At 39.8% G+C, this 23,689-nt stretch overlaps 3 protein-coding genes and 1 long non-coding RNA gene across 5 annotated transcripts; 2 read left to right on the plus strand and 2 right to left on the minus strand.

Annotated features, from left to right (window-relative positions):
• p4hb (prolyl 4-hydroxylase, beta polypeptide) lies at positions 1–14,198 on the plus strand. The gene is made up of 11 exons (XM_079333597.1): positions 1–349; positions 2,463–2,669; positions 4,838–4,971; positions 5,168–5,305; positions 7,680–7,784; positions 7,899–8,024; positions 8,255–8,455; positions 8,694–8,814; positions 10,173–10,354; positions 11,226–11,339; positions 12,629–14,198. Exons 1-11 carry the CDS (start codon positions 211–213, stop codon positions 12,701–12,703), a joined length of 1,542 nt encoding a protein of 513 aa, XP_079189723.1. The 5' UTR covers positions 1–210; the 3' UTR covers positions 12,704–14,198.
• On the minus strand, positions 13,380–15,922 carry LOC306817047. The gene is made up of 2 exons (XR_013777971.1): positions 15,292–15,922; positions 13,380–15,206 (listed from the first exon to the last, which is right to left on the minus strand). It is a non-coding gene; the product is annotated as an uncharacterized lncRNA (long non-coding RNA).
• Positions 15,923–16,155: 233 nt separating this feature from the next.
• On the plus strand, positions 16,156–18,304 carry ppp1r27b (protein phosphatase 1, regulatory subunit 27b). The gene is made up of 3 exons (XM_079338336.1): positions 16,156–16,624; positions 16,719–16,869; positions 17,563–18,304. Exons 1-3 carry the CDS (start codon positions 16,396–16,398, stop codon positions 17,684–17,686), a joined length of 504 nt encoding a protein of 167 aa, XP_079194462.1. The 5' UTR covers positions 16,156–16,395; the 3' UTR covers positions 17,687–18,304.
• A 1,025-nt stretch (positions 18,305–19,329) lies between these two features.
• On the minus strand, positions 19,330–21,679 carry anapc11 (APC11 anaphase promoting complex subunit 11 homolog (yeast)). 2 transcript variants are annotated; one of them, XM_079337984.1, is made up of 3 exons: positions 21,527–21,679; positions 21,303–21,420; positions 19,330–19,678 (listed from the first exon to the last, which is right to left on the minus strand). In XM_079337984.1, the coding sequence occupies exons 2-3, from the start codon at positions 21,409–21,411 to the stop codon at positions 19,533–19,535; spliced, it is 255 nt and encodes an 84-aa protein (XP_079194110.1). In that variant the 5' UTR covers positions 21,412–21,420; positions 21,527–21,679; the 3' UTR covers positions 19,330–19,532. The 2 variants fall into 2 exon arrangements, with proteins under 2 accessions (XP_079194110.1, XP_079194111.1); XM_079337985.1 differs by having other exon boundaries at positions 21,517–21,679.
• Positions 21,680–23,689: the final 2,010 nt, after the last annotated feature.

Consider the following 23,689-nt stretch of genomic DNA (forward strand, 5'->3'; position numbering starts at 1 on the left):
AATACGCATGCGCACTACGGCTGACCCCTCCGGTTTCTGCGTGCGGTGCCACGTTAGTAGCGGTAGACACAAAATACCAGCTACACTCCCAACCTTAAACTAAAAAAAAAAGACCAAAGCTAATACCTATTTCCCCGCTAAGTAGTTACTAAACGTGTGTGCAGCCATCGTCTCTTTGTCAGGAAGAAGATAGAAAACTCGACGATAACTATGTTGAAGTTTTTACTCGTTTGTACGCTGGCTGTGGCCGGCCGGGCAGAGGTCGCCGAGGAAGAAGATGTTCTGGTGCTGAAGAAAAGTAACTTTGACGAGGCTCTCCAAGCTCACCCAGACCTGCTGGTTGAATTCTGTGAGTAACTAAAGCTGCACTTTCCCCGGCTGGTGTAGCCTGCTCTCTGGCTGGTGGGCTAGCTAGCAACATGAAGCTGGTTAGAGATGTTAGCTTTAAACTTTGACACTTGTGGCAGGTTGCAGCTGTGAGTGGATAACTGAACACTGTCATGTTGAATTGTGCATCCACGCATGAATCAAGTTCACCCTGTTTGCTTACTAGCTTTTTAATCATAGTGCAGACTGTGTTGGAAATGGAGTAGTTGTTTATTAAACTGCGTTTTACTCTGTTAGTTTCCCCTTTAAAAGCTAGCCCTGAGTGTGTAAAGGGATTCTTGTCAAATACTAAACCACATCTAACTCATAACTTGTTAGATTTACTAACTTTTACTATTTACATTTATGTAAGTGCAAAGAGTATTGTTTTTGCTCCAACAATGAAAACCTTGCACTGTGCATTATTCATGCACTGTGCAATACTGTGTATTGAGTAAAACCTGCCGTCCTTTGTCTCTGTTGTTAATGGTGTAATAAAACATTATTAAGGCCTTATATTAGCCAATAGCGACCAGTATGTGAAACATTGAAGATCGTGCTTATTAGTTTCGATTGCTTGTTGTGGTCTCATTTAGCTGTTTCTCAGGTTTCGATCAATCCAGGATCAAATCCACTGCCTTTCTGTAACAATTGACTTGCTCTAATTTGGTACTATAAGACTTTAATGTGACTTGTTCGTAGCCTGCAGGCCCATCCCGCCTCACTTGTGTCAGCTTGTTGACCTGCTCACATATTGTGAGACTGATCCGTGGACCAGTCAGGGATGGCCGAGGGGGAAGACTCTCCAATGAGCTGAGGATGGGAGGAGTGAAGGCTTTGTTGGCCCACGTACGTTTTAGCAGGGCGGGATCAGAGCTGGGATGTGGAGCTAGGTCGACGTGTACTTTACAAAAGTTCATCTGTGCGTTGAACAGGGAAGTGTTGTTCTCCATCAAGAATACACACTGATGCAATGCAGCTCATATCCTACTGTAAATCGACGTGTCCCTTTTGATTAGATAATAATCTGTTTGATTAAACATTTACCTTTACAATTGGCCACCATGGCTTTTGAATCAACATGTAATAGCACAGTAGAAATACATAAGATAATACTTGAATTAGGGTGTTACAGCACGGAGGTAGTATAAATTTAAAAATACAGTAAAATAGGAGGTATATACACCTGGAATATAAAGGAGTGAAGTAAACTCTACGAGACATTTAAGACTTTTTGTGCAGTGAATGGCAAGTTAAAATGACAAGTGATGATTTAAAGTCACTTGGTATGATTTATTGCAGCACGTTATGTAAACAAGTTGTGTAAATAGTTTTATAGCAGCCTGAGGGGCTAATCAGGATGTGTGATAGTATATATAAAATAATTTAAACTAACATCCTTTAAACGATGACAAATGAATCATCTAAAAGTTCACATGGAAAATATTTCGAAAGATCCGCGACCCTTATCGAATTCATCCGTTTTAAAAATATAAATGTACAAGATTTTGTTGCGTTTGTAAAATATCATTCACTGAAATGAAATGCGTTTCTGTTTCAGGAGTCCTAAGCCACTGTCTTGAAATTGCATTTTTATTTTATTTTTTTTCCCCTGTCTGTTTGGGAAAACCCGATGATGTTTCCTTTTATATAAGATAAAATGTAATGAAGCACAAAGAATCAAATGTAATTTTGGGAGAACAAAGAGTCTCTTAACTGAATGGTTCTTAATCAACTCTGATGCTTGACTAGTGATCGAAAAAGCTGATCAGGTGTTTTGTGTGATCATAAGAGTAGAATACATGTATTTCAATGACGCTGTAAATAACAGCCAGGATCTTTTATTTGTTAGAATGGCAGGAACTCTTCCGAGTCCCTGCCATTCATTGTATATATTTGAATCAGACCAGTTGGGAATCTGCTAGAAATGATTGAATACATGCTTCACTCAGGGTGAAATAAATGAGCTAATCAGAGATGCTTTGGGTGAAGATGCATTTGTTCTCGCCTCTCTAATCTGGGTTACTATCAATGACGAGACAAACCTTTGAACGTGTCGATGTGCCCTGCTTAACCTTTTCTTAAACATCCTGCAGATGCCCCATGGTGTGGTCACTGCAAGGCCCTGGCTCCGGAGTTTGCCAAGGCGGCTGGCATGCTGAAGGCTGAGGACTCAAAGGTACGCCTGGGAAAGGTGGACGCCACAGAGGAGACTGAACTGGCCCAAGAGTACGGTGTCCGAGGATACCCCACCATTAAGTTCTTTAAGGGTGGAGAGAAAGAGTCGCCCAAAGAGTACTCTGGTGAGTACTGCTATAATTTTCATTTCTTACAGTTGAACCTGAATGAAATGGAAAATGCTGAAGTGGCAAACAGTGGTGTGTTCCCGTTCATTAAGACTGTCCTCTTAAATCACATCTTGGGTGTGGAGACCCTGGGTCGGCTCGAAATGGTCAAATAAAGAGAGCGACATAGAAACAATTGAATGGGGGAATCATAAAGGGAGGGAACTGGTTATTAAAACCAAGAACAAGGAAAAGTAGTTCCTTGTTAAGAATCACTTGTAATCTGACTCTCATGGCTAGACAAGCCGCGCTGCCGTGGGCATGTTTGTAACGGGGCCGCAGGAACGAAATTTGAATAAAATTAGAAGTAACAATATTCAAATGCTTAATTGCCATTCCATTGTGTGATTTTGTCATAAGTAATTGACTAAAATGTTTTGGATAACAAGTGCATCAATTCAAGTGAGGATGTTAAAGTTCCTTAAACAGTTTAACAAAAGTAGTCGACTTATTTTCATGCTGTATTTCGTGTTGCGTCACACGCGTTGTTGGCATGTGTCATTCTTTGCTCTGTGAATTTCAGTTTCACTCTGCAAACAGTACGACGTCTATCTGGTGCTTCTGTATTGGAAGTGGACATGCAGACTTGTGGCGTTTTTGTATTGTTAACCATTTTGTGCTGCGTCGCTCTATTTGGGAAAAATTCAAAACACTGCGGGCGAGTGGTGTGACTTAAATGTTTAGAAACGCACTTAAACGTTTCATAAAATCGCCGACTGTTTAAACGTTAATGTAGCGAATATCAGCGAAGCATCCGTCACGTGGTGCGCAGGCAGTGACTTTCTCCCCCCCCCCCTTCTTTTCAGAGCGGTTCTTCTGAAGAAGTGTAGACCACTGGGGTGAACCCACTCCAGATCGTTATTGATGTAACGTTACGTGCCGATAATGCGTATTAAACTGACATTTTTTCATTAAAAACTCAAAGCTGCCCTATGGAAAGCCAAATTGGATTCACCTGCAAATATCAGATTTGGGTACAAACTATGTAATGTATAAAAATAAAAAACAGACTCATGTAACTCTCTGTTTATATTTAGTCATATCACCATTTTAAAAAGTGTTGGTACCCATTTCTAGGTCTAGCTTTTATAACACTGTGGCTTCAATAAAAACAGCAAATGTTAAAAAGTGATTGAGTAAACCCTCATAGTGATAAGGTGCATATTATTTGATCATATTAGGTCTTCATATGTTGTTAAAGACATTAGATCTGACAGTCTTGGCCAGGCCGTCTGTGACTTTCACTATGCTGGGAATATGATCTGCACAGTAGCATGAAGAAGTATATCAGCCAATCAGCTTTCAGCAACATGACTGAAATGAATATGTGGGCTGGGCCTTCCTTGCACGTTTCTCTCATGCTCACTGAGAAAGCCAGAGGTATGTGCATTTCCTCACGTCGCACTCTTCTTGACCGGCCAGGCTTTTCTTGGCAGGGATGAGGAGCGTGGGTTTGGAAGTGTTTTTGGAGTCTGTGAGCGACTACCAAGACTTCAGTCCAGCTTCTCCAAACGTCTCTCACGTACTGCCTGAGACGTTAAAGCACTTAAACAAAGTTACGTGCTGTATCACTTCATCAACTTGTGTGCATCTGTGTTGCATCACTGGATCGTTTTGACGCCCACATTTAAATCTTCAGAAACGAGTCAAGATAGTTTTTGCAGCCTTAAAAAGTGGCTTAACGTTTTATATTTTGGGCTTTTAATGTGATTTTTGTTTGATATAAATAAAGCAAATCTTCGATACGTCTCTTTGGATTAGAAAGTGAAACTAAAATAGACTAATTTATTTTGAAACTGTAAGGGTTGTTGGGCCAGAGGTTTCAGAAATGGTCGGTGGAAAGCTTGAATGGTTTCTCTGAATTCTCTCTTGTTCTACTCCAGCAAACTAAAGCTGTGAATGAACAGTTACACTTGAGCCCTCCTGAGGCACTGCAGTATTTAAACTGAGGTTAGGCCTGTCTCCTGGGCTCTGATCACAGAGTAGCCTACTTTCTATAAAGTATGAGAGCTGCATGTTTTCCATATATTGAAACTGGGAAAGGTTGTTCAAGTATTAGGCTGACGTTTTTGTGTCTGATCACACGGACATACGCGAGTTATTGGGGTTTTTTTGTCGTCTTGCAGCTGGTAGGCAGGCAGATGACATCGTCAACTGGCTGAAGAAGCGCACAGGCCCCGCTGTGGCTACCCTGGCTGGAGTCACTGAAGCAGAGTCTCTGATTGCAGACAACGAGGTGGCAGTCATCGGATTCTTTAAGGTATGAGTCTCACCTCTCAAGGTCTCAAACAGGATTTAATTACAGGTCATTGTACCATTTATTTTTCTTCTTTTTATCAAACAGGGTTTCTGTCCTAGAATCTAATCTTGTGCTTAGTAGTTTAAACAAAATATGTGTTCCATGATGATTATGTGCACAGTGCCATATCTAAAGCAGAGGTCTCACGTGTCTGTAGGATGCCAACTCCGATGATGCTAAGGTCTTTGAAAAAGCAGCTGAAGCCGTAGACGACATTCCCTTCGCCTTGGCCTCTGACGATGCCGTTTACTCAAAGTTTGAGGTATCCAAGGACAGCATCGTCCTCTTCAAGAAGGTGAGCCTGCACTCTTTAAGCTTTGTTTCTTAATGGAGACATCAATCATCACAATGCTACACTTTGATTTTAAAACGGGTTTTAATTTGAAAATACAAATGTTTAGGAAAAAAAAAACGTTTCATGTTTGTATTTCCTGAATAATCTGCTTTTATTAACATGCATCGAAACAAATGTCCCCAAATCATTCGGGTACACTGGGACTTATCTGACCCCAAACAGCAGTGTAGTAAGCATAATGCTGCAGGGCACAGGAATCACCTGAACACTTATTTGTCCCCCGCTCATGTCAGTGATGCACCTGTGACCAGTTATTCATTCAGTCATTTATTACAGCGAATCAATTCCTTCTTCCAAAACTGTTACGCCAAAGGGAATGACAAATCACATAACTAATATGACCCAATCAGCAAAGTGTCGGGGTCTGAATCTGTTTCTGCCTGCGCACACTGAAACACAACCCTGGAGGGTTAAGACTCAAATGGGGTCAGCAGCGTTTCCAAAATTCTTGCATTTCATGAGGCTGCAAACACACTCGTATTTAGGGCTTGACATACATGTTTTTGCTCCCACTAGACACCTGTGGCTTGTGGTTAGTCAAAGTATCTTGCCACTCAGCATTTTCACCAGCCACAATTTACGTTTCACTCTCACTCTCATATTCATTAATTTAATTGACCTGATATTACCAAATATATCTTTTTTTTATAATATACTGAAGACAGTGAGGCTTTTGGGGTAAACATTTTTGGATAATCAATAAAAAGTTTGATGCTATTTTAAGCAATCTGGTCACCTTAGTCACGTTGACATAGAGGATTTTGCACATTAAATCATGACAAGTGGAAAGAAGTTATATACGTTTTGTAACCATTCCTATATCAAGTATTAATGGGGTTTTTTTCCCCTACGATCACGTATTTTAATCGGTAGTGTCTGCACCGTTTACCTCACTGTCCGCTCATGTCTCTTTGTTTTCTGTTTTCTCTCTTCATCATCTGCTCTCTTATAAGTACACTATTCCGAGTGGTCATAAATTATTGACTACAAACATTACTCTCGGAATAGGTCATTCAGCTGTCTTATCAGGAAAACCTGTATCACGAGCCCGCTTGTGGATTTGGCAAATGGGCTCAAGGTCCAATATGTCGGCCATTGAGCAACTAGGTCATGTGGGGTTTCATAAAGTCATTTTATAACTTTTCATCTGTGACTTAAAATGGTAACGCTTCCCAAAGCTACAAGAAAGGAATGAAAAGGCCAACGTGTTACTGTATTAATATACAAATGAAATGTAGAACTAGAAATGATAGTCTTAGTGATTCGGACACTGAACCAAACTCAAATTTTTTTTTTAATTTAAACTCAACACTTGTATTGTTTTTCTAACCGTCATATCCAAGATGAGTTTATCATCATATTTGGAAAGTGACGTGTAAGCCGGATGCCAATAGCCACGTCACATCATAGCAGCTAATTGCTAACAGCTACCTCGCTAACAAATTCAACAAAGGCGCGACACAGTAAACAAAACCAATGATGAAAGACATCCAGTAATTCATCTTCTTTGTCACTGACGTGGCAGAACGCAGTCAAGTCATGTGCCACGAGGAGAAATGCAGCCAAAAAAAAAATGCTGTTGTCGCACGGGACCAATCAACGGACAGCAGTGTTTAGCTCCTCCTTTTAAGGCCGAATCGATATTCTTGGCATCCAAACAGAAGGGTCCCAAAAAGTAGGACGGTACGGGTCGGTAATTTGGGGATCTTCTTCGGCTTTAGTCGATGGAAACACCACAAAATGCGTGCCGTACCGAGATGAACCCAACTGAACCGCTTCATGGAAACGGGCCTTATTTCACACAATACTTTTAAACATGATAACAGCCTCATTGTTTTCAGCACGAGACAACAAACTGCAAACATCTCTGGCCTTGAGCTCTGGATAATCCTCTTTTTATTTTGGCGTACAGACCAGGGCTGTTTCCATTGTCTGCTCTCAGATCCATGTCTATAACTTTCCCCTGATACAAACATTGATGACAGGTGTTGTTTTGATAAACACCAGGAGGGTCTTATACTTGCAACATGGGAGTGAGAGGTTTAGATTTCAGAGCCTTGGTGAGTGTCCATAATAAGCGTGGCAGCAAGCCACTAGCCAAATGTCCCCTTTCCTGTTGTGTGCCAGTTAGAGCCGCTTGGCACAGCTGTACCACAGCTATTCTTAAAAGACCACATGGGCTTCCAGCTCTTTCCTCAGCTGGGGTTTCCTGGGGATTTAAAAAGGGTTTTTTTTCTGGTAAATCTATGTTTGGATTTTATAGGCAGATTAGATTGTTTGGTGATTATTGTTTTGCTAAATGTTTCCTTTACAGTTTGATGAAGGGCGTAACACCTTTGATGGGGAGCTGACCAAAGAGAACCTCCTGGCATTTGTCAAGGCCAACCAGCTGCCTCTGGTCATTGAGTTCACTGAGCAGGTAAAGACTGGGCATGGATTCTTGTCCCTATTGCACAGTAATGTGCATTTCAATACACCGTCATGTCCACATGTCAACTTGCATAGTATTATTTTTTTTTTTTTATTTGTGCAGACCGCCCCAAAAATCTTTGGTGGAGAAATCAAGTCCCACATCCTCATGTTCCTGCCCAAAACAGCCTCCGACTTCCAGGACAAAATGGACGAGTTTAAGAAAGCTTCAGAAGGATTCAAGGGACAGGTGGGTAAACTACACATCGACTAGACGCATACATCTACACTTTTTTTATATTGATCTTAAAACAAAACACTTTAAACTAAAGCATTTATTCCCTTCGTAACTCAAAGTGAAGTCTTTCACCTTTTGAGTCTTCCGGTTTGGTGATGATTTAACGACTCTTTGGGAAGCCCAGATATTTTTCGATGACCCGTTACTACAAAAAGCTGACCCCTCCGTTCTCTTTTGTCCAGATCCTGTTTATTTTCATCGACAGCGACGTGGACGACAACCAGCGCATTCTGGAGTTCTTTGGCCTGAAGAAAGAGGAGTGCCCGGCCATCCGCCTCATCACCCTGGAGGACGAAATGACCAAGTATAAGCCAGAGAGCGATGCCATCACAGCAGAGAGCATCATCAAGTTCTGCACACTCTTTACTGAGGGCAAACTCAAGGTGAGAGGGAGTTAGTTAAGAAAAAAGCTTACGGCTGTTTTTTTTTACACATTTGTTGGGCTTAATAAAGAAAGTGAGAAAACTTCATCCTCTTAATATCATGACTTTCATTTTAAGCTACTCATAGGACTGTGCTGCTAACACACAACCATTGCTTACAAAAAGATTAGCATAAATGCTTTTTTTTTTTTTTAAGTACAATTTCACTCACTCATCATTGCGTTGTCGTCTCCTACAGCCCCACCTCATGAGTCAGGACATCCCTAAAGACTGGGACCAAACCCCAGTCAAGGTTTTGGTCGGCAAGAACTTTGAAGAGGTCGCCTTCGACTCATCGAAGAACGTCTTTGTTGAATTCTGTAAGTGCCTCCTCTTCTTCTCTTGATTCAACACCATAAAAACAAACTCCGTCCACAGTTTTTATTGAGCTGCATTCTTGCAGTCAGTTGTAGGTGAGAGGTTTGGCAAAGCTTCTAGCATCGGTGTCTGAAACTCGAATCGTGCCCTCGCTTAGTTTTGCCCGTGCTGAGATCACACCCCCTGCAAATTGATATGCCACCAGATGCTGATGAAAAATAACCTGTTAAATATAGCCTTATATTATTTCAATCACCATCATTATTTCGGGAAGATTTTTCCCATCGCTTGATGTTTAAATGCACTTTATTGCCAGTCATCCACGGTGGGGAAGGTATCCCTCGACAGATGAGGAGGAGAGTCCAGTCACAAGGGAGCGAGGCCACGAAGCCGTGTGACATACTCATCGTGTGGTCGCCTGATTCCAGCTAGCCACAGACTGTGGATAAATATATTTAAGGGGTGGGAGAAGCCACCTGGACATTACTTGCTTGATTGCTTCTATAGCCTCGGTGTTGTCGGTTTTTTTTTTTTTTTGAGAGGGTGGAAAACACTGCAGTGTCTCTATCCTATGTGACGGGTAACCATGACAGCAACATGTCAATTAAAAGTGTACCATACATGCATTTATTTGATTTTGGATGGACAGATAGACACCTGATAGATGTACTTTATTGATCCCAAGCTGGGAAACTGTGGCGTTACAGCAGCAGGACATCAAACACACAATGTTAGTAACAAAACAAAGTAACATGGAATACAGTAGAAAAGTACTAAAAATGTACACAATGTAAAACTGAATAAATAATAATATATACTTAAACGTTCTGACCTGTCAAAAATGTGAGAAATTAATGACAACATTTGTAAGTGATGTTTAAGTGAAAGTATACTCTGCTGGAGTAGATGGACATGTGGGGACAGTTGTAAGTGAGCAGTATTGATTTTATGGAGAGCAAAAATCAATGGCTCATATAATAAAGTGCAATAGAGGGAATACTTATTAGCTGACTATAATGATGAGTAAACGGACAAATAAAGTGAACTGTGGTGATTCCTATATTAAAGTGCAGGAGTTTAGACAATTAAGACGACGATGAGTAGACAGACATGAGGCCATGATGATCAAATTGGACCATGATAAACAAAATCAACAACATTTTTTAATGAGAGAGACTTGCAAATTATGATTAAGACTATAAACCTTTTTCAACTATTGAGGGTTCCCCTGTGGGTCATTTGAAAGAATGCGTTTACATGTTAAACGCAGAGGCTATAACCTTAAATGATCATTCGTACTGTATATGTTTTTGTCATGATCAAACACTTGACTGACTTCCTTCGTTTGTTTTTTTTCCAGATGCACCTTGGTGCGGACACTGCAAACAGCTGACTCCCATTTGGGAGAAGCTGGGAGAGAAGTTCATGGACAGCGCTGACATCATTGTGGCTAAGATGGACTCCACAGCCAATGAGATCGAGACAGTCAAAGTCCACAGCTTCCCCACTCTTAAGTTCTTCCCTGCAGGAGATGATCGCAAAGTGAGTGCCTAGAACTATCTGAATGTTTTCTTCTTCCTGTAAAGAGATGCAGGAATTCACCTCTTGTACTCGGCAAACCTCTCTAGTTGTAATCTTTAATGTCTTGGATCCAACCCTCTAATTCATTTCCTGCCTTTGCAGTTGTGAGTTACTGTGATCCAGCAGCTTTTCAGACCCGGCATCATTGCCAATTTGGCCTTCCAAGTGTCATTAGTGACTCTTGATTTAGCATCCATAACACGTGCAGAAACCCAAGCTTGCTGCCCTCTTTGGGTCCTGCACAATAACGTTGGTGTGTGGTTCTCACAGATTTCTGCACGATGATTTCACTCCCACTAATACTGCTCAGCCTGCACCTGCCTCTCTCCATAGTGCTCCTTTACTGAAAAGACCTTCACGTGCCAGCCTGAGTCAAGCGATCTTAAATGATTATTATATTCTGGGGCTACCCCATAGTAAATCCAGGGATTAGCCTGTGACCTCTCTTAGATGAAGCATGCAGAATAACCAAGAGAAGGCTAAGAGAGGATGAAGCTGCATGGGCAGTTAGGAGGTGCTGTTATAGCCTTTTGATTTGGTTGCTTTGCTGAAGTTCTTTGATTGTCCTTTTCATGCATCACTTTATTTGGCTTGTCAACATGTTTCAGCTCAGCTCACCTCAGGGAAACGTCTTGGCACCATTTGAGCACCAAGGTGCACAAAGTTCATTAGCTGCTTAATAAGCATATATAAATGGCACTGTCAGGTTCAGGGGCTCTGTCATATTTTTGTTTTTACAAATAACCCTAAGCACTTTATCCACTTGTTTTGGTGGTGGGAATAAAAAAGAAACACAATCACATGTTTATCTGACTTCATATCTGATTGGCAGGTTATTGATTACAATGGCGAGAGAACATTGGAAGGCTTCACCAAATTCCTGGAGAGTGGTGGAAAGGACGGCGGTGCCCCTGCAGCAGACGATGATGAAGATCTGGATGCAGAGGTAAAGTCATCCCAAACAATGTAAAGAGACTAAGTTCAAATGCAACAACCCCTTGCCTACCCTAGCTTTACTATTAAACCACATGTATTATGTGACGGTAACCAAAACCATTATTGCAGCTTATTACTACCGTTTAAAAATCAAGATCTCAGACTCTTGTGATGCACGTGTCCCACAGTGAAAATAATGAATCAATCATTCTTTATTGAACAAATATTACCTGAAGACACTTCACAAACAGAAGGCCCTTTGTTATTTGAAACTTCCTTTTTAGAGACATATTTTGCATCATGATGGACACTTACCAAAATAGACTAAAGAGACCAACTCATGAGGATTTAAGACTGCAACCTTAGAACTGACCCACTTGTTAAGTTGGGTGTCACCAACTAACACAAAGTGAGGAATAAGATTGAAGGAGTGGGGCAGCAGTGAAGGACCAGTTCAGTTATACTTATTCCAAAGTATGTATGGAAGTTCTACTGCAGCATCCTTCTAAACCAACCACAGATGTCACATATTATAGTAAACATTCAGTTATATTGTTAGTTGGTGACATTGGTGTGCCACAGTCGACCATGTCCTAGACAAAGATATAGAAGATACAAGTTGAGCTTTGATATCCTCTCATGCATTCATCCGTGCATGGGAGGTGACGGGGTCGTGTTTACTTCACCTTCCCACTCCACTATTGTCACCACAACCCCTTCTCAAAAGTCTAATTGCAGCCCAGCTGAATGCTCCACACTAATGCTGTCTGCAGCTGTTAAGGCTATTTATTGGCATTTGCCCGGAGACCTAAGCCGCTGATAAAATCTGCACGTGCAGCTCTGCAGTCAACATTAGGGCTAGTAATAGATAGATGGATAGATAGATACTTTATTGATCCTGAGGGAAATTCAAGAAATGAATGATGATACCCTGAGTGATGAGTGACATGTTTGTTTCTACATTGTTTGTAGCCTTCAAGTAGTCAAGTAGTAATTGATACTTCACAAGGCTTGGTAATTTGACAAAAAGTATGATGTCACATTGTATAAAATGTGACATTGCTGCCAGTATGATGATAGGAATTAGAGGAAAGTTGTATAAGTCAGAATCAGTAATCTCAGAAGGTCCTTTGTATAAATGAGCACGCTTTTTTTGTTGTTTTTTAAACCGAATGAGCAGTTTCAGAATAAAAATCCATTGCAACAGCTCAGCTTCTTTTTAAACTTTAAGGGTTGAAGCATGCAGGCGATGTTGATCATTTTCTGTCTTAATCAACAACCTCCTCTCGTGTTCTCCAGGATCTGGACGATGTGGATGAAGGACAGGACGAGGACTCTGATGGCGAGGATGACGATGGACATGACGAGTTGTAAGAGCTGGTCGTGAAGAGAGAGAGAAAGGAGACGAGTCCCGCCCCAACCCTTCCAACAAGTCACCATCTTCACTTCCTTGTGGACCTTCCCTGTCCTGTGAACATTAACATTTCCCCTTAAACTGCCTTTCAGTCAGTCAGTCAGTCAGCCGGCCTGCTAGCCAGCCCACCAGTTAGTCAGTCTTTCTATCAGAGACGGGGCCATTTTGCCAGCCACATCTCTAACTTCACAACTTGTCATCGGGCCAGACTGGTCTTGTCCCACCTTGGGGGGGGGGGACTCTGTGGAATGGCGCAGCACCTCTTTAGGAGACCTCAATGCCTTCTACAAAGGTCCACATCAGCTGTTTGCCTTGTATATTATAAACCAAATGTAAAGATGGCATTGGTATCCAGTTTTCAAAATGTTTGTTCCTTTTGAAAAAGACTTACAAATGTTCTGTGTGGGTATAAGTTCATTGAGTGCTGTTAATCTGTATTTGTAGGTAAGGGGGGGGCTTCCAATGTTTGTTCCCTCTGATAGAAATCCAGAGGACCAGAGTTTTGTAAGGACTGATCTCTCAGGGGTCAAGGGGCCATCCTATAGATGCGTTTATTTTGCAAAGTCTCCACTAAAATAACCCCACAGAGCTTTTCCAGTGTAGCACAAAGATTTCCCCATCTGTAGCTGAGACCAATGTTTTTTTTTTTTCCTTTTGGTGGGGGAAAGTCTACGTCAGAATCATTTCTTTATTCCCAAATAATTTCTCATTTAAGTCTCCTCATTTTGGCACGGCAACTGACTATTTTCTAAAAGGAACACACGTTAACTTTTTTTTTAAAGGGGAAATTATATTTTATTTAATTATGAGGTGTTCTTGTTCTGTTTCTGGTTTTTTGTTTTGTTTTTATCTAAGGATTTGTCATTTTTAACAAATGTACCATTGTGCCCAGCTGTAACCAGTTGGCCCTGCTGGGGCAGAGTTGGCCCTTTGACATACTCTCAGACCTGGGATTGTTCTCTGGAGCCAGCTCTGGTAGGTCGCACTGCATTCATGCCTAATCAGAGATTTATTTTGGTTACTAAAGCAGGCAGAGATTGGTAGAGTTTACTGGTCAGGTTGGTCTGAGAGAAGTGTCTACGATATCGAAAGCGGGGAGGGAACCGTTGCACAGCCCCGCCCCTCACCCATACTGTACCTCCTTCATCCCATGACCCTCTACCCAGCAACCTTGATGCCACAGCAGTGTGTGCGTTTGTGTGTGTATGATGTGCGTTTGCTGTATGAATGGTGTAAAACAAAGTCTTACTTGTTAAAATGTTCAGGTTGTCCATGAACAGGTGATTGATTGCACTGTGTTTGGCAGGAATAGGGGCCTTGAGTAGAGCGAGTTGATTGGTTTGACAGTGGTACAGCAGTGGGGGGAACTAAACAAAGCATTCCATCATATCCAAATTGATGTGGGAAAAAAACATGAAATGGTGGCCAATAAAATAAAAAATTTACAAAAATGAATTGCCTCCAGTTTTGGTTTATGTTCAAGTGCAAGTCCAGATTGACCACATGTGATCATTGGAAGTAAACATGCCTTTACACTAAATTCATATCTAGAATAAATATAATGGGCAATTCTTTAAAAACAAGAATCATGGATTGTATTCAAGCAGTGGATTTGACATCACTCATTGCGTTTGAAGTCTGGAATTTGGCATTTTGAAATGTCTTTTGAGCCAGAAGTGACGATATTTGCATACAGTAGTTGATGCAAATTATGTTTCTTTAATGGTTTCTATCATCTTTTTTTTTACTTAGGAGGGGGGGATCTTTTGTGTACAAGATTAACTCCAAGCTTTATTTAAAAAGAAATAAAACTTGATAAAGAGGATATAAAGAAGTATGTTATTTTCTGGTAGAACTCCTTGGACGGCTTTTAACAACCAGTGAATGGCCCATTGCTTACCAGATACAGAATTCGATTTCAAAGTACTTCCTTATTGGCTTCAGATTCGAAACCAGTAAATACTGCTCAATATATTGAGATACTATCTCATCTTGAGATGCCAAGTAATTATATTGAAATACTAGGTTAATATCACTAGGTCAATACATTGAGATAAGTCATGAAGATACTATCTCATATCGAGTATATTGAGACAGTAGATATCTCAATATATTGAGATATTAAGTCATATTGAGCTACTATGTTATGTCATGACATACTATCTTATTGTGATATTAAGTCATATTGAGATACTATCTCATTAAGATGTATTTTAATATATTGAGATACTATTTCATTATATTGAGACTAATTCAATATATTAAAATACTAAGTTAAGATGACACTAAGTCAATATTTTGAGATGCTAAGTCATATGAAGATACTATCATATTGAGATAGTATCTCTTTCTATTGAGATACTAAGTCTATATAGAGATCCTATCTCATTAAATTGAGATAGTTTATTGAGATAGTACACAGTATCTCAATATATTGAGATACTATCTCAATATATTGAGATACTAAGTCATTATATTGAGATACTATCTCAATATATTGAGATACTAAGTCATTATATTGAGATACTATCTCAATATATTGACTTACTGGATCTTTTTTTTCATTATCAGGCAGAAATTGGCTTCCATATTAAACACATCTCGGTATTGGCCAAAAAAATAAAGGTAGTTACGACATAGACCCCATCATAAAATCTTACAGTCCAAAACTCAATTATGTTTAGTTAACTTACATCAATGAAAAAAACAAAGGTAGTACCGTTCACAACAGTGAGCTGGGGCTCTGACTTTCAACTTTGTAAAGATGGTCTGGAAAATAATTGTTATATTTGATTTTTATGTTTGGCCTAGATAAATTGCATATTCTATAAACATTTATTTTTCCTTTTATTTAAATGAAATAAAACTAATTACATGGGTTATTTAATATCAGATTCACTTACCAGTAAATCTTATGCACAAATTTTAAACTATCGGTATCTTACTTTATCTCTATAAATATCATATTTATAACAAATTCCCAACAATCAGTCAATTGGTAATGACCATCATCCACCCAGTTCTCACATCACAAGATTAAGATAGGATATGACTCTCTATATTTTGCCTATTTATGTTGGTGTAGTTGATAGTCAACAGCCTTCATGACACCTCACCCCTCTATGCCCCCGACACATAGCAACAGTAAACAATGTTTATCCTGCCTGGTGCTTTCTAGAAGCCTTCAAACTCCCCCCTCCCCTCCGCTTAGCTTTTAGTATCACACCAGTATCTTGAAGTGTGTAGCATCTGGGAATGTAGCGGGTGACAACATAGACCAAGGTTACTGGCTGTCATGTCTGGAGACGTGAGCTGTATGAAAGGCGTGTTACAGGCTGTGACCCAAGAGGTACTCATCTTCCAAATATTGACCCGAGGTGTAGCTTCTTAAAATAGCTCGACAGAGAGTATAAAGATCCCCACAGAGAGCACTGGCCTTCAGAGGAACAGCTCCATAGTTGACTGCACAAGAAGTTATATCTTTCTTCAGCAAAATAACAGAGGACAGGAAATCTACCTTACACAGATTTAAACATATTGAGTTAGATAGATACTTTATTGATCCTGAGGGAAATTCAATCTACTCTTTTTTTTGCTGGTTTTAACAAAAATTTTTTTACAAGAGCTAAAAAAAACTCCAACTCAAACCAGGATGAAGTATTATCAGTGCCCCGTGTCCCAGAACATTGGAATCAAGGCCTACAACGAAGACTTTGGACTCCCAGTCAGCTGCAAGAGCTCAGCTTCTCTGAAGCCCATGCGCACTGTGCACTTCCCAAATGACATCGTTTTTCAGGACTATGTGCGACATGGTGAGCTTGAGAGGATTGGACGTTTCATTAGAGCCAGAAGAGTCAACCTGGACACCATCTACCAATCTGGTACATCAACCTGATCTAGGAATCAAATCTTGCTTATTAATTGATGTTTTTTGTTCAACATTAATGGCTCAATCTCTCTGTCTTCTCTTCATAGGAATGGCTGCCATCCATGAAGCTGTCCTGTCAGGGAACCTGGAGTGTGTGAAGCTGTTGGTGGAAAACGGAGCAGATATCCATCAGAGAGATGAGGAGCAGTGGACCCCACTGCACATGGCCTGCAGCGATGGCTTCCCAGACATTGCACGGTTAGTCTCGATACTTTTTAGTGCTTAACAAACAAAAAACTCATGAGGAAAAGAAAATTCTATTTGTCACATGTTTCTAGTTAATGGCTACAGAGTAACAATTTTGTGATAATGGTGAGTGCATACATATATTACACTAAAAGAAAAGATACTCACTCATGGACTCAACATGATAAGATGCCAGACCTAATAAGTAAGACCTTGTAGATTTGCCTTAAACCAGAGTTCTTTTAATATCAACAAGGAAGCAACTCCACTGGTTGCAAAAGAGTACATGACCCTGTGTTCTTTTTATTCAAATGGAGTTAATAGAATAAGAATGTTCTGAACGACGTTATGGTCTTGATTGCTCAGTTCAAGTCTTCCTCCAAATGATTGTAAGTAATGGTACTATTATGAGTAAAGACATGATCCTTTGTGTTATTTTGGGGGGGTTGCTAACTGATGGACAAGTCGCTAACAGGGCAGCATGAAAAAAATATTTGTAGTTGTCATTTTTACAAAAAGCCTTGCACATACAGCATACACACACTGTTACACCAGAGCTTGCCTGCGTCACAGAGGTAAGAGAAGCTGGAGGATCTGCTCTGACCTATCTGACACTGAAGAATGACAGAAGCTCGCATTGAGTTTGTCAAAGTCAGCAAGATGTGTTCCCCTTAGTAAGCAGTGTTGTTTTCGTGTTTCTTTTAGCTACCTCCTCTCACTGGGTGCTGACCCTGAGCTGGAGAACGAGTGTGGGGAGAAGCCGGCTGATCTCATCGAGCCAGAGAACAAGAAGTTGCTGGAGCTCTTCGGGCTGGCTGTCAATGACTGAGGACCTGTAACTTCGAGAACCAAGCACTTGTCTTCATTCTGCTGCGCAGTCACCAGACTGTTCTGAAGGGATGGACAGAAAAAAAAGTCAATCCAGCATCCTGATTTTGTGAGATGCCTCAGCTCTCTGCAGGTCAAGGACTGTGGATGTGAGGTGGAAGGCGGGGCTGGGGGGGCCTCAGAGCCCGTAGCCTGCCTCCGAAACGGAGTGGACTCTGGTAGAGGCTGGCCTCTGATCTCCTTCAGTACAGATTTACCGTGTCTTATCAGAGTTTTAAATCTTTTTTATACTGCAGTGTGAATGAATAAGTAATATAAATTGAAGTGGTTGGTTGTACTTGGCATGTTGCTGGGATAAGGAGGGCTTCTGAATGTTGTGAAACCAGAAACTGTTGTTGATACTCAGCTCATTAGTGCTTCCCTTAAAGCTAAAATTAGCTTAACACAACACCATTGTGTTTACTGCCTTTAAAGCTTATGAGCTTGTGGTCAAATAGAAATTAAATTCGCAATGGTTTTTTTTCTTCCATTCTAGCCTTATGATCCCTTTTAAGCTTAGTAAACTGCATATGTTGGTATGAGAGGTTTTATACTTTTGAAGTAAACTTTATCAAACATTTCTTTGTCTGCCATTTTCTTTCTGTCACACAAAGTAAAAGAGCCAAACAGATCTCAGAACTGTAAGACTACAGAAATTCAACTTCAACTGCTTATTTCTGATTCGAAAGGAGTACAGCATCTAACAGCAGTGAAAGATGCTCAGTTGCAGAGCATGCAAAAAAAAATGCCTTGTTGATCCTTTTCCAGAGAAGAGTATTGCTTCATCCAGCCCTTCTGTGCTGTGGTTGCACTACTCCGCTGTGATTGGCTGTGGCTCATTGCGTAAAGGTTTATTCCTCAGGGATTTCTGATAGGAATCATTTAAACCAAGTGGCAGAATCAGAAATACTCTAATCCCAGGGGGAAATTCAGTTCTTACAGTTGCTCCCAAACACATTACAGACGTAAAGAAATAATTCAGACAAAATATAATGGAAGAGACAGAAATTCAACTTAACCTCTGGTGTTGAAAAGTAAGCCAATGTGAAAAGTAGAAAGTAAAAAAATAAAGACAGCTGTTTAGCTTTTATGAAACAATAAGTAGCTGACCTGAGTCTTTCATACAGTTAATTTGATTCACCACTGTTTCACAGACATCTCTTAGAAAACTGGTAGTGGAGAAGTTGATCTCGGCCAGTTTTCTAAAACTGACAGTGCAAGAAGTTGTCATTGCTCAATATGTACAATTAGCTTTAAGGCATGGTACTTTTGAGGGTTTGAAAGGTTCATCAACTGGAAAAATGTATGAGAAACCTTCCCTAACATTTATAATAGAGTTCAATGATTTTGGCAAGTTGGTTTAAAAAATGATTGCGTTGACATATGCAGCACCTGGGAAATATACAGAGTGTTTCAGTGTTTCACACAACAATGTGGCTGAACTCATTAAAAAGGATTAAAATCAGAAAGAGTCAGCAGGACTTAGAAATTCGGGTCATGTTCTTTTAAGCCTCTGCTGGAGGCCTCTGGAGCAATCAACCATACTGATGAAACAACACATCCATCACATGTGACTTCCAAAGTAAGAGAGGCATACAGTGCATGTGATGGTTACTTATTTATTAGCACATACTAAATATGTCAATAGAGTACAATTCCAAATGTCCTTGGTGTGACATCAGTACCAGAATACAAAAACATGTTTATTTACAACTGGTATAAAAATCCCCTGCATGAACAGGTCTCTCTGTGGGGGAGTCTTTCACTCAGAGTCTCTGCAGGAGATCAGCAGCCACTCCTGGACGTCGTCATTCTTTGAATTTCCACTCCTGTCTGCACATGGGGCACTGCTGCTGGACCTGCTGTGAGTTCAGCCATTTCAAGATGCAGTGCATGTGAAAACAATGGGAACATTGACCCCAGACCAGTGGGCAGTCGTCTCCAGGCACCTTACCTGGGAAGAAGAAAAAAAAAGGGTGATAATGATTGATTTCATGCCTGTGAAGAAAAGAAGACGTCTGTTCAGTCTTTAAAGAAGTTGTCTTTAAGTTGAACTTCTTATAACTGCATCATTCACATGTTGTGTTGATAGTCCTTTTCACACCGACTGCCTACACTTAGTTTTGTCTCTTAGTCTCTGAAAAACATGAATCAAAGTGTACACCTTTAACACATTATAATCCAGATCTGTCTGGGAAACTGAGGGTTATACCCCCTACACTAAACGACTGATATGAATCAGTTTCACCATCAAGGTTCACAAAAACTCTTCACACTTTTTGTTTCTCAAATAAGATATGAGGTAATACTAAATTACATCAGAGACTTCAGAATATCATCCAAATATTTCCCTGAGTTTGAACAATATCACCCTTGCTCTCACCACTGCTGTTGCATGGTACTGAAACAGCAGTGGGCAGCTCCTTCAGTGACAGGCGGTGTCTGAAGGAGAGATACCGCAGGTCCTTTCTTCCTGCTGCAGTCAGACTGTTTAACCAAGCTGGACAATTTACTCCTAACCTCTTGTACAATAATAATGTTGTAAGATGTTACCTGATCTTATTAGTATTTTTTATTTTTAAATTTGATTACATTGCAATAATTAATGATGGGACACACTGTGCAATACCATTCCATCCTTACATGCACTGTGTGCATGATAGTGTTCATACTGTTTGTACAGACTTACATCTTTAAGTTACTGGCTCTTACTAGCATTTCAACGGTTCCTTTTGATGCACATTTTACTAGCTGTTTAACTATTGGTTTGGATGCATTTTTTTCTACACTTGTATTTTCATCTATTTTAATTTGTGTAATTTTCTTCTGCTTTGCTGCTGTAACACTGTAAATTTCATTTCTTATCTTGTTAGTAGTAATGCAAAAATACTAGCAGGTGGCGCTGCCATATGCCATTTTCCCATCTCAGTGCTGCTGACAGACTGTACCCAGGCCAATATGTGCACATTTGACCTGTTTCATCGAGGCCCCTGTACACAGGCCATGCTTCAACGTGTTGATGCAATGAACTATCAGCTACACTCACATTAGTAGATCCCAATTTTGTGGTTAAAAAAAACCAAAATGTTTTTTGGCTTTGTGAGGGACGTTTTGTGGTAAACAAGAAAAACAACATATAGATATATGTATATAAAAATTGAGTTGTAGAGTTTTTTGAGTTTCTCTAAATTACTACTGAACTATTGAACAAAGTAATCGATTGTACAAAGTTATCAAAACATGTAAGCCTAATCTGTTAAATATATATATATAAAATACACACTGTATTTATCTGTTCTTAGTTTCTCTATTTTTATATTGCAAAACATATTGTAGATCATTTTAAATGACAAGGAAAACATTTTCAAGAGCTCATTCAGTGGTGTAGAGAGAGGAATAATAATTTGTCGTCTGTGTCCATATCGATGAGTCTGCTCCTGAAATGGTCTTTATGACTAATGCAATAGAAGAGGGCTGCTTTGGTAATTGTGCCTAAAAACTGAATAACACACTAAATGTTGTAATAGTTTTGCATTAGTCAGGTCTTATTAAATATACAGTGGAGCCTGATTACTCACAGTCTGGACAGCAGCCATTAAAGGGCATCCTGCAGATCCCACAGTTTTCATCATTTGCAACCCACAGCCAAGAGGCGACTCCGTTCCACTGTCGGATCTTCACCTTCATCCTCCCTGACTGAAAAGAGGAAGAGGAGAGACACATGAAGCAAAGAAGATAACATTCGCATGTTTCCCTGTCTACATGACGTTATGAGACTACATGACATTTAGCATCAGCTTACTTCCAGGTCGACTCTCCTTCAGATGTCATACAGGACTTAAGATACTGTGTTTGCGAAATAGAGTTGAAAACAAATGAACATGTTATAAACGCACAGCCTGTGAGTTAATTTCCCCTCCTTCTTCTTCTTCTTCCTCCCGGTTAATCCCGGCTGGCACTTACCTTTTAGCTCATTACCGCCACCTACTGTGTTGGAGTGAGGACAAATACCAAAACCCGAATGTAGAAACACATTAGCACATTTTTTGTTTTACCTTTCAGATGTTGTTGTAGGTGGCGTATGGTGTATAAATGAAAGACATTTTACATGTAGGTATTTTTTTGGGGAAATGTAAAATTGCAACGTTGGGTCTATGGTATAGCAGAATTTCTGTATTTCTACTCACATTATCTATATCTTGATTAATATCATTTGCAGGTTTCATTGCTTACTTAGCCAAATAGCATGAATAATAATCACACATAAATCCTATTTTTTCTAAATAGTCATTAATTTGAAAAACAAAACAAAACAATAAACAGAGTAAAAACGTATTTACTAAAGGACATTTGTCTTAATCCAAGTTCTTACATTTCTTGACTTAGATTTGTTCATGTGCAATGGTAGTCCCACAAACAGTTCCTGTCCTCTGAAAAGCACAGGCGGATGTCACATATGGCTGCACAGTGTGTTTAAACCAATATTCATACAAATCAGTTTCTCAGTTTTCTTTGTGTTGGGGTTTCTGGACATTCTGAAAGCTGTACTCATTAGTGTTGGTTGCAAGAGCCTCACATCTTCTGAAACAAACTTATGGAAGTAGTCCAGTGGTGTGAAGGGAAATTGCATCACCTGTGATATCTCGACCAGAAATATCTGTATAAGGACTGAATAAAGCCAGCAACACCTGTCACAGGGCTTGGTCTGTTTGGTTGATTGGGGCTCGATGTCCACATAATCACTGACTGATCGGTCATTGGGTTGGTGGTTTTCTTTATCAACATAACAGGCATGTTCATCTGCCTCGTCTTCAATCAATCAATCAATCAATCAATCTTTATTTATATAGCGTCAATTCATAACAGGCGTTATCCTCACCAACAGTCCCAAGGAACCTAAGAGAGCTCAAGGAACCTAAGAGAGCTCAAAAGGAGAGGTTAGAATACAAAGATAGTGACAAGCTACTGCTTGTCACTATAGACATATCTTATTACTATAAGATAAGAAAGCTGGGAGAGAAAGAGGGAGAGAGAGATAAGAGATCCTGGTGCCAGTTCCCCCGGTAGTCTAGGCCTATAGCAGCATAACTATGAGCTGGTCCTAAGCCAGCCCTAACTATAAGATTTATCAAAAAGAAAAGTTTTAAGTCTATCATATCAAGTCTAATCATATCAGTGTTACTGCCATCCGTATCCATCTCAAAATCACTTTCTCCTTTTTGGATGGCAGCAATCACATCCTGCACACGGAAACAGTAATATGTAAATAAATAGATACAGTATGTTTATATTATACATGTGCATTTTGTATTGTAATAGATTGCTGGTGATTTAACAAGTGTTCATTCTGTCTGGCTGAGTTCATTATCATACTAAAAGGAATCTATGCACTTGTGCACTTGTGGTGCAATAATCAGACTAAAAGGGAAACATGCAAGTGTCCCAAAACATTCCAGGGAAAACTTCTGCCACAAACAGGTCGTGCTCATAGCTGTTTTTTTTAGACTTGTTTCGCTATTGAGGCTGTTTATATTTCTTGTGTTCCTGTTTATTGCAGCTGCTGTAACAACCAAATTTCCCCCAAATAATCAATAAAGTTTATCCTTATCCTTAGAGTTTAAAATATACAGATAGTGGCATATTCTTTATATCAAAATCAAAAATAATGTATCAAAAATAATGTATTTATGCATTCAATTCTGGTCTTAATTCAAAATCTTAACAAAGAAGACACATTTAGAGCTCTTATAGTATGTGTATTATCTGTCTTTTATGTGTAAGGTACACTTGCTATTTTGTCTACCAACCTAACACAGCATTGTATAATTTCAACAAGGACATAAGCAGCTCAAAATTTAATTGGATGACCATATTCCACAATATCCAAATATGTAGATGTTCTAGACATTGTAATAATCACCCCAAAACATATTTGAGGCAATTTACTGACTTGAATGTAATAAAT

The sequence above is a fragment of the Symphodus melops genome (assembly GCF_947650265.1).
Source record: "Symphodus melops genome assembly, chromosome: 2".
Taxonomy (NCBI): domain Eukaryota; kingdom Metazoa; phylum Chordata; class Actinopteri; order Labriformes; family Labridae; genus Symphodus; species Symphodus melops.